The sequence below is a fragment of the Nuphar pumila genome, chromosome 7 (genome assembly GCF_984573655.1).
Source record: "Nuphar pumila chromosome 7, dmNupPumi1.hap1.1, whole genome shotgun sequence".
NCBI lineage: Eukaryota > Viridiplantae > Streptophyta > Magnoliopsida > Nymphaeales > Nymphaeaceae > Nuphar > Nuphar pumila.
In genome coordinates this window covers 30158572-30169828 of record NC_143255.1, presented here as the reverse complement: position 1 = coordinate 30169828, position 11257 = coordinate 30158572, and the positions used below count along the sequence as shown (strand labels likewise).

The window sequence follows — 11257 nt, the reverse complement described above, 5'->3', positions numbered from 1 at the left end:
GCCCCGCCCCGCCTTGCCTCGTTTGGACCGGGGATGAAGGGCATGAAACTAGGATGGAGGCAGGGATGAAGGTTAAAATCTATCTCCGTGCAGGGATGAAGGCAAGAATGGACTTACGTTTTCCCCCACCCCGTCCCTGTCTCAATCCCTGTCTTGCTCTGCCCTGCTCCGTCCTGTCCTCAATCCTTTAAGGGATGTCTATAGACCAAGGGGAAATGGGGTCCCGCCCCCGTTTGGACCGAGGATGGAGGATATGAAATGGGGATGGAGGCGGGGGTGGAGGTTAAAATCCATCCCTGTGCGGGGATGGAGGTTCGGATTTTGAAACGCGGCGGGGATGGAGACCTTGTCCCCCGCCCCCGCCCCCGCTCCGGTCCACTAGCATCCCTAACCATAATTGCAGATAAAGTGATGAAGGCTTTTAAATGGAAAAATAACGATAGCCCATAGCTTGAGATAAATTAAATTTTTTATATCTTTTTGTGTTTTTATCAGCAAAATATTGACTGAAATAAATAACTCAAAAGTCTGAAAAAAATCTGAAGTGAATATCATAATAAAATACATAAAAGTATGGGAACTGGGAACTAGAAACCACCTTTTGATTTATAGTTGATAAAATGCAAATTATTTTGATAAGTTGTGATATTTTAACAAAAACATCATGTTATTTTTTAAAATATCACTATATTTTGAACGCTTAAAATGGTTGAAAATATTTTGATAATTTTTTTGCAATATCTTTATTTTTAAAGATCTCGTTGTATTTGTCACCATAATTTCATGGTGTTAACAACACAAATGGTTGAAAGAGGAAAGATTGACCAACAGGGGCTCCCCGTGTTTGGTAGGAGCAGCTAGTGCACGTCACCTTGCAATGGGATGTTGCAGGTTCAAAACCCAATGATATAGTTGTATAACTGGTAGGGTCTGCCTTACCCTAGCTCGCCTTAAAAAAAAAAGAAAGAGGGAAGATTGAGGCTCAAGGTTTAAGCTTGATTATTTGTCTCTCTCATCCTTTCTGCAAACACTCACTTTTGCAATTTAGTTGATCTCAAGAGGGTGTTTTGGTCATTTACAAAAGAAATTCCAATTTTTTCCTTTTATCATCGGGGGCGTTTTGGTCATTCACAAAAATTGTGTAAAAAAGTTCCAATATGATTTTTTCTGGTAGCTTTCCCACAAGTTGGGGGTAATTTCGTAATTGGAGTGATGTGAGGGTAGTTATATACATAAGAGCACTGAGTGCAAATCTGTTGCAGATCCACGATTTAAATTCAAAAGCATATGCTGCTGGTGATATTTTACCTCCTGATCCGCTCCTGGATACATCATAATCTCTCTTAGTGTTGTGATTGTGAGAGGCGTACGCCTCAGTACCTGAAGCGTACGATCAAAATACTGAAGCGCTGTAGTGAAGCGTTTGTGGGTTCAAAGCGCACACATGAGTGAAGCGTGCGCCTCGCTTCGAGGCCCGCTTCGATTATAAGGCGTACGCATCATGTATAACCTACAAAAATTAAAACACGGAAGGGGAGAACGGGGGGAGGGTTTCTTTTAAACCTTCATCCCCTCCCCCCTGCCGCATCCCCTCCTTTCCCTTTTCGTGCCTCCCCCAACCCTCTTTAAAAATCGCAGAGGGGAGGGAGGGCTTCAGCCTGCACCTCCCTCCTCCTCTCCGTCTCTCGCTCCCAGCGCCGACGATCTTGCGTCCGACGCCTCTCAGGGGAGCCGACGCCGCCTCCTTCCTCGTGTTTCGATCAACACCGCCACCGCCATAGCCGGCGACCTCTAAGGTATGCACCCTCTCTACCTCTGTCTACTTCTTCTCCTTCTCCCCCCTTTCTTTCAAGTAATGTTTGATGAAAGGAGAGAGACCTATATGATATTTTCTCAGCAATAGTTCTGTTATTTTGAATTATCTTATGGTTTTCAAGGATAATTGGGTGCGAAAAGTTTCAAGAATCTTTCCCATTTTAATGGGTGTATAGAATCTTAGATGGTTGATAATCTTATGGTAAAACTTGTACAGGTCTTTTTGTCATGTTTCTTTTAAAATGAAAGGTCTTCATCCTCAGAATTTGTGTACATGAGCATGCTTTCCCCATCAGAGCTATTATCATATGAGTGGACGTATAAAAGGTCTTTGAAATTCTTTCCTATAACCTATATTCAGTCATCTGTCAGCAATAAATTCATGGTTGCAGATGGGAATAACATGATCACAAGAAAAATTAAACAAAAAACATGAAAATTTTGAAGAAATATGAGCAAATAGTAGCTAGCAGCTAAGATGATAGTACCATCAGACCAAAAGATGATCAACTTGAAAACCATAAGCCATAAGATAGTTCAACAGGAAAACATGAAGATGCCTGTAGTGCTGTAAGTTTTAAAAGAGAGTGTTTCTATCTTTTCAGTAAAATTTACAATGAACAAATAAAAGTAGGACATCCAAACACTGTGAAATTTTTCTAAAATAAATATAAATGAAAATTGCATATTTATAGAAACATCCAAATGCTACCTGAGTTGGCAAAGAAACAGAATACCTGTCGAATCAACTTTAGTTGATGAGAGGTGAACCCATTCAATAAAAGAGATGGCCGCATCTTAAAGAAAATAGTTTTCAGTTGTGTTTTGTGGTCACCAGAACCTTCTCCAAGCTGATTTGACCAAACTTGGGAAGCTAGAAATTTGTCACGCCATTCACTAAATCTAAGCCTCATTCTCTCGGTGAAAAGAACATGGGCGGTTCTTATTAATGGTATATCTTTGACTTCTTTAGGACAATCACCAAATAGATAATCATCTGTGAGCTTGAAATGTTGTAGAGCTTCAACCTCTTGTGCTCTTGATAAATATGATATTCCTGTGGTCAACAAAGCCAGCGGAAACATTTTAAGTGCTTGACCATAAAGTTTCAAGATCCAGTGAATGAACTTTAAAGCATCAGATATCATTCACTGCTATTGGACAAGGCACGAAGAGAAAGAAGCATACCCCGATGAGTGTGCACAACATAAATTTTACTGGAAACCAACACTAGTAATGAAGACATAAATTCATGAACAGAAAGAAAATGCCCCTAACCAACTATTTATAAAGAAACAGAAAACACCTAGCACCTTCCCTTATCTCCTAACCATCCTAACCACATAAAAGGAACATGGTTGCAGGTATTTTTTGCTTAATACTACTAGACGTGTCTCTCATTGCTAATTTATTAAAAAACATAGTTCAGATCAAATCAATTTAACTAGAAAATTTGATTTTTTCACCACTCTATCTAAAAACACATCTATACAGGAAAGGGGCTCCTCATCCAATGGATGTTTTCTACTCAGCTACGTAAATATATCTGTAAGTTAAGATTAAGCAGACACCTAACATATGTTTTTTAAGTTGTTATTGATTGTTAGGAGATAAGATAATTTAGGACACACACACGTTCCTAAAACAGACATTTGCTGTGTATAACAAGAAAGAAATGATGAACAAATGCCATGAGTTTTTTTTTTGTTGTTGGAACATTTTTTGTTTTTCTCAAAAGGCAAAATATAAAGCCAATAACAGCAATTAAATTAGACAGATTCACTTTGCAATGAGAAAAACTCAAATACTCTCACCTTCTCCAATCAGCAGTTTCACTATCTACAAGTATGAGAAAGTAACTTTGCTGTAATCTCACATCAATAGCAAACTCTACTTTTCAGGGTTTATTGCAACTTGATGATAATCAGGAATTTCTTTTTGGGTATACCTACTTTTCACTCCATTGATGTGAACCAAAAACATTTTCGAGTTGCTTTAGTTACATAAGAATGGCAAGGGACACATAATTGGTGAAAACGTCAATATTTCCATCAAAATTTCTGTTTTGGTTCACAATGATCGATATGTAGGACCAGAACAAGCAATTGCTGATATTTGTGATTGAGCAGCCAGCTTCCAACATTATTCAAGAGTGAAAAATATGTCAGACTACAACAAAAGGATGTAAGTGTTGAAACAGAATGTGATGACTCACGTTTTTCACAGGTTGAAGAGTCATTTGGGCAAAAATCTCATCAATATCCTTGTCAGCCTGAATTGAGATAAAAAAGAAGCAAAGTGATCAGTTCAAATCCTTTGCACTGCAATAAATGAGATATCAGAAAAGCAAGGCTTGCTCACATACATGCAGTGTAGCATTGTGAACCTGGCACAACAGCTGAGATGGCAAGCTTGGGTAATTTGGAATGTGCGAGTTCACTACCTGTTTGGTGAAAAAAACCACCTATAAAAACAAATGAATTAATCAGCATACTCAGAAGCTTTATAAATTAACATGTATTCAACAAATTCCATATACATTCTTATAGCTTTCAATAAGATACAGCTAACAGCTATATTTCAATGACAAAGCAAGAAAAGGACATTGTGAGATTTGGGAGAATTTAGTAATTGCAAAGATACCTTCTCAAATCATTACAATGACCTCTCTCTCTCTCTCTCTCTATATATATATATATATATATATATATATATATATATAGAGAGAGAGAGAGAGAGAGAGAGAGAGAGAGAGAGAGAGAGAGAGAGGAAAACTAGTAGCTACACTTCAAAGATTATCATTGTTTCTTACAAAAAAACATGCTTTGCATTGAATCAATTTAAGCAGAAATTTTGGTTTTTTTCATTATCAAGTCTTAGTGTGATGTGAGCTGTTGATTTTTCTACGTTCTAAAACACATCCAAACATGAAAAAGTACCTTATCTGAAGCATCCAATAAACAAAATGTATTTCTAAACTGAGAAACAAAATTCTGTTTCCCAGTTTTCCATTTTTTGATGCTTCAAAATTTACCGGATAGTATCTATTCATTTTCATGATCTGTTTGATATTTCAAAACTTAAACAGGCAGTATCTATCCATTTTCATGGTTTGGTTTTTGGACAATTATAGTTCCCAAGTCCTGCATTTCTTTTCTCTACATTTGCCTAAATTTTGATTAATGTAACAAAACCAATATAACAACTTTTATGCCCAAATATCTTTAAAGATTTTCTCTTCTGGAACTAGTATTATCTGCTTCAGTTTACTTTCTCAATTTTGATTCATGGTGTTTGGGCAGCCCTGCTTGGTGCTTGTAGAATTCACCACAACGTGGGTACACATGAAATGGAAGCTACCCATATAACCTTGCTACTAAACCCCAAATGCTCCAAGGTTAGTTATGACAAAAAGGTTGGGTTGGATGGGATTTCTAATCTCCTTTTGGTTCTTTTGCTTAGTGGATGGCCGTGGGAATGTGTAGACTTGGCGCATGAGGAGCACCAATGATTAGGAATGAGAGTTGGGCTTGTTGGCAAGGGACCACAACACTAGCTAATCGATGATATGCTAACACATCATTTTGTTGGTTTTTAAAGCTTGGTTATTGCTAAAAAAGAAAAATGGTGCATCTTTACGCATATATTCAACCAAAGTCTCCAATAATCAAGAATATTTGGAAATGAGATGAAAAGGAAAAGGAACTAGTGCATCAAATGTTTGAATGAAATCCACTGCCTTATAAGAGTATGTTTTAAGAATACTCTTATGAAAATTTTTAGGAAACTTAAGAATAGTCCTGTATTGAGCGTGATTTTATAAAAAAAAAAAATTATTATGCATGAGTACTATTTGGAATTGATGACAGAGATGCTTTTAAATATATGAAGCTTATGCTTCATTAGTTTATTAATATTATATATTTTATTATTTTGATCATGAAGCTTACACTTCCACGCCTCGAAGCTTACGCCTCGCATCATAACAGGCTCAACGCCTCGCTTCGCCTCATCGCATTTAACAACCTTGATCTCTCTAGGTATATCTAGACAATGAAGAAAACTTTGCTGCAGATACAGTCCAAATAAAAAAGCATATGCCCTAATGATATTTTACAGCGCACGATCCACTTTTGGATCTGGACTCAACAGACCATACATTTCTTTTGGTATATCTAGATAGTGAAGGAAACTTTGAAAGAATAGTTGTGAAGAACCAGGCCCGAGACTAGACTTGTCCCAGTCAAACTTGAATTTGGCTGGATCAAGTTCATTTGACTCAATGACTCACCCTTTGGAGGAGAGTAGGGATGCAAATGTACCTGATCCAGTATGGACATTTTATGATTTTTGGCTGTTCTGACCCAATCAGGATCTGACTTTCCAATGTATTTAGCTGATCCGGATCCATCCCTAGAGGAGAGTCTAGTCGAGTACTTGAAGTATTTATGCTAAAAAAAAATCATATGAATTAATTAATGCATTGATTTGAGGAAAGCTCTAAGCAAAATCAAAATAACAATCTTAATGATAAGACTTGAGGGGCTGCAAACGCCTATTAAGCATTAACACGAACTTAGGGGCCATTCAACAATGCAGGCAACACGTTCTAGATCAAATTTGCCATGGGGCTCACACCAGATAAGATCCAACGGTTGCACGAAAAGGGGATCTCAGATCAGGGATATGAGATCTCCAAAACATCCAATAAATCAAGGATTTCTGGCCTGATGCAGTCGAGACCGTCGGATCTCATGTCAATAAACTAACCTCAAATTATTGATCGCCCAAGACTAGACTTGTGAGTTTGCACGGAGGCTGACACGAAATCCAAAGGTGATAAAAAAAGAAACTATGCTATAAGCTACTATATGTCAGTCTAAATTAAAATAGCTTAGAGTCAAATTATAAACCCAAGTATTAAACAGCTAAACTAAAATAACCAATCAATCTTGCTAAGGTCTTCGTTAATCCTCTATGTATATAGAAGAAACCTTAACTCTAATTTTTAAACATGGATCTTCAAGTCTCGTTGCATCTTAGTTGATGGAACTTGGTTGACTCCATGTGGGGGCTAGTGTGTCCCAATATGCTTTCAAACATGTGTTTTTAGAGACCAGATTTCTCGACCGAGAATTTGGCCTGGTAAGCATCGCGGGTTGTTGTATCAGAGGAATTACGGTAGCCACTCATAACACAGCTTGGCGGACCTGGTTGAGAGTAATTGCAGCTGAAAACAGAACGGCTCATCGCAGATTCAGATGGATTAGCTTCTTTTTGCAAATCAATTCTGGTACTAAGGCACAACCCCACCTGGGAGGTATGTCAACTTTTCCTTAAGGGTATGTTTGATGGCTTGTCCGTGCGTCGCACAGGACGAAAAGATTTAGAGAACACAAATTTTAACAAACATTGGATGCGGCGGACGACGTTTCGGGAGTTCGTATGTAATTTTTTGATCTACTTCCCCCGTGCTCTCTCTCTGAGTAGACGTCTCTCCCTCGTGATGGCTTTGGTTTTAAGAAATTTTGGTTTTAATTTTTGTTTAGGGATGTAATTGATTCTTTTATGGAGACAGACATTGGAAGCAAGAGGTTTTAAGTTGAGTAAGAGTAAGACATAATATATGGAATGTCAGTTTAGTAAGCAACGAAGTAGTGATGAGAGTGTAGTGAAGCTTGGTGAACAAAAAATACCGGTGGATGATTGTTTCAAATATTTGGGATCTATCATTCAAAAGTATGGAGAAATTGATGGAGATGTAAATCATAGGATAAAGGTTGGGTGGATGAAATGAAAAAGTGCACATAGAGTGTTGTGCGATCGTACAATGCCATTGCAGTTGAAGGAAAAGTTTTATAGGATGACTGGTAGGCCTGCTTTACTATATGGTACAGAATGTTGGGCTGCCAAGAGACATCATATTCAAAAAATGAGTGTAGCTAAGATGCGTATGCTTAGATGGATGTGTGAAAATACAATAAAAGATAAGATTCAGAACGAGAAGATACGTAAGAAGGTAAGCATTGCACCCATTGAAAATAAGATAAGAGTTTATTGTTTACGGTGGTTTGGACATATTCGGTGAAGGCCTAATGATGCTCCAGTTAGAAGGATGGAGAAATGAGAAAATATATTAGTTAAAAGAGGTCAGGGTAGGCCTAGGAAGACATGGATGAAGATGATAGGAAACGATATGAATGCTTTGAACCTCACCGAGTACATGGCATTGTATAGAAATGATTGGAGGAGAAGGATTCATGTGGAAGACCCAGAATGATTTTCTTTTTTGGTTCATATCGCCGACCCCAATTGTTTTGGGATGAAGGCGTAGTTGTTGTTGCTGTTGTTGATATAATTGATTCTTTTTTGGTGGGGGTTTCTTCTATTTTTGTGTTTTATGCGTTTGATTTTGATTTTAGTAATGATTTTTTAGAATTAGCAACACAAAAAGGCAAAGAAAGAGGTACAAAATCCTGACAGCAAGACTTCTTTTGGGCCCTTTTCTCTGCAAAGTGTTTTAGTAACAGTTTGCTGATTACTTTTTTTTTGGCTGCGATTGTTGGATTATAAGAAAGAAGCCAGTTTAGTTTAGATTCTGTTTTTTCAGATTTTTTTTTTGCTTGTAATCGTTCTGGGTTTTCAGTTTGGTCATGTTATGGTTATTGACGGATAAGCAGAATCAGGGTATTTATCCAGAGATTCAAGGCCTTTTGATCTCGAGTTTAGTTGTACAGCAGCACCAACCAATGATTTTTCGGCCGCAGCATCATCGTTCCGGATCGGACTCGATCTGTAACTAGTTTAAATTTATTGGTGATTGGTTTCTATGATTTGGGTTGCTCGATTGTGATCAATGAGCCAGAGTTGTTTGTTCTTTCCATATGTCTTTGCTGTGAATTGACTTGATCTGCATGAGCTTCGGACAATCGAGGCCTATGTTACACTTAATTGGAAGTAGAAGCTTCTTGGTCTATAATTTATAGAGAAGAATTAAGGCTTCTACAGATGGATGATATAGCAGAACCAGCGAGTTCTTTGAATTTTGCTTCATCATCCTACGTATCCATTGGCAGTGGTAGCTATAGCGTGTCGATGTCCAGTAGCTCCGAGCAGGGAATCCACTCAAACCCTCGTTTTCAGACTGCCAATATGGAAGCCATCAGTTTATTCCGGATACAGTTGCTTACAGATTTGTTGTGTATGGAAATTGATTGCCATTCAACTGTTGCTAGTATTTCTCTCTGATAGTCGGTTTACTACATCGAATTATTCATCTTCCACCATTTGCGTAATTATTGTGGTGTACACGGATGCGATGCACGTTCCTTTGGTCATGACAGTCAAGTTTTGAGTTGTTAGTTTGATGGGTATTTGGGTTACTTTATTTTTAGGTTTGCTTGGGAAGAGGATTGGAGTGATATAAACTGAGTTTTATGAATTTGTCGAGTTTTGTGATGGTTATATGTTAATGGAATTGATGTTGATTTACCAAATCAAGAAGGCTTAGCTCATTAGACCTTTGTTGCAAAGGCTTTCCTCTGGTAATTTCTCTTAATTTTCTTCTTTACTGCATTTGGCTTCAAGCCTAACATCTTTACTGCATTTCAGCCACTGAATTACCACGAAGCGTACATCTGTTTTTCATAAAGCTCTACAAATTCTTAATGTTCCATGCAGTAATTTCGCAATCATTATGTTGAAAAGGCCTGGAAAAGGAATGTTGGCTTCAATTATCACTAAGTTACCGTCAGAAACGATGAATATGTTGAGCCAACCTTGTTAGTGACTTGCTGCTTGTATGTAAATGTATTACAAAGATGAAATAAATTATAGAGATATTTTGGACTATTTCATGTAGGGCTCAAGTCAGATTGGGTAACCCAATGGGCAATGGGCTTTGGGTGGCTGGCATCAAACAGGCTGGGCTTGGATCCAAATTGCCTGCTCAAGCCTACTGCTACAAGCGTTGAGGAAAACCTAGGTCCATTGGGCTTGACCCTGTTAATACCAATGCTCGACGTGATCCTGTCTAGTCTTAAGTCCATCTCAAGTATCTGAAATATTACCAGTTATAGAAATGCCTAAATTTGCACTTCTTTTTTCGTTTTTTCCTTTTTTTCCCTTATTTTCAGGTGATATATTTATTCCTTCCTTAAATATTTTCCTGTACTTTGTGTTGATCTGATAATATGCATGTCAGATTTAAGCAGCAAGCTCTAATGGAGCTTGCTTATTGGGGCTGTCTATTATGATTGCAATCTGGGAGTGCTGAAAGCTTTGATGATGCAGGTTCCAATGATGTTAAGGTGACAATGGGGTCAACTCTAGCTGAGATGGAGTTCACTGATTTTAGCAAGTCAGCTCTTTGTGACGAAGGTGTGATGACACCTCTTCTGGATATGATCTCCAATGGCGATGCACAATCAAAGAAAGCAGCCATTGAAGCTCTTAGCAATCTCTCAACTTTACCAAGGAATGGGATCCATATGATAAGAGAAAATGCAGTGCAAATGCTTCTGGACCTGTTAGACCTTCCCAAGGCAACATCTTTAAGTTTGCGAGAGCAGGCAGCTGTAACATTTATGAATCTTGCCTTCTCAGCTGCTTCACCTGAAATGAGTGGGTCTCCATTTGTGTTGCTCCAATCTGACACTGATATCTACAGGCTCTTTGCATTAATTAGCTTTACAGGAACTGATATTCAGCAAAGCATTCTGGGGGCCTTTTATGCTATGTGTCAACTCCCCACAGCAACGGAGACGAGGGCTAAAATAAGAGAGGTGCATATTATCTCAAAATTAGTTTATGTATGGATGTATGCATGTCTGTGCTCACTATCATGCTCCTACTTCAGGAGTAGCAATCATACTCTGCACCCTTTTATAGGATTTGTTGTTCTAGCTTGGCTTGTGCAATGGTCCTGATTGCAGTTATTGTGCCTGCTCTGCATGGCTTTTGCAGGTGGGAGCAATTCAACTACTAGTTTAGCTTTGTGAAAATGGTAATCTTGGAGTCCAGGCAAGTGCTGTGCAACTGTTATTCAGCTTGACCCAAGATTGTGATGGTATCTTTCTGGCTGATCATGTGAGTAAAAGGTCCTTGGAGGCCTTGCTGAGCATTGTCAGAACATCTAACCATGATGAGGAGAAAGCGGCAGCAATGGGTGTTGTAGAAAATCTCCTCATTAACAATACACTGATAACAAATTTGCTTCTTGATTTGGGGCAAGCTGCTTAGCTCATTTACCAGTAGCAGGTCATTCCACTTTGGATATTGATTTCACATATAAAAACTTTGGAGAATAGAATGTTGAGGCTAGGGGTGGCAATCCGGTCGGGTTGGCGGGTCGTGTTGGTGGGTCAGCATACCTCAACACAAACCCGACCCGTTTATTAAACGGGTCGGCTATGGCAAACACGAACCCGACCCATTTATTAAA

The 11257-nt window shown here is 38.4% G+C and overlaps 1 protein-coding gene across 1 annotated transcript; it reads left to right on the top strand.

The window, feature by feature from the left end:
• The first annotated feature begins 1595 nt into the window (after window positions 1-1595).
• LOC149831723 (uncharacterized) lies at window positions 1596-10917 on the top strand. Its single transcript, XM_090012185.1, has 3 exons — window positions 1596-1796; window positions 10108-10598; window positions 10780-10917. The coding sequence occupies exons 2-3, from the start codon at window positions 10131-10133 to the stop codon at window positions 10804-10806; spliced, it is 495 nt and encodes a 164-aa protein (XP_089868311.1). The 5' UTR covers window positions 1596-1796; window positions 10108-10130; the 3' UTR covers window positions 10807-10917.
• The last annotated feature ends 340 nt before the right edge of the window (window positions 10918-11257 follow it).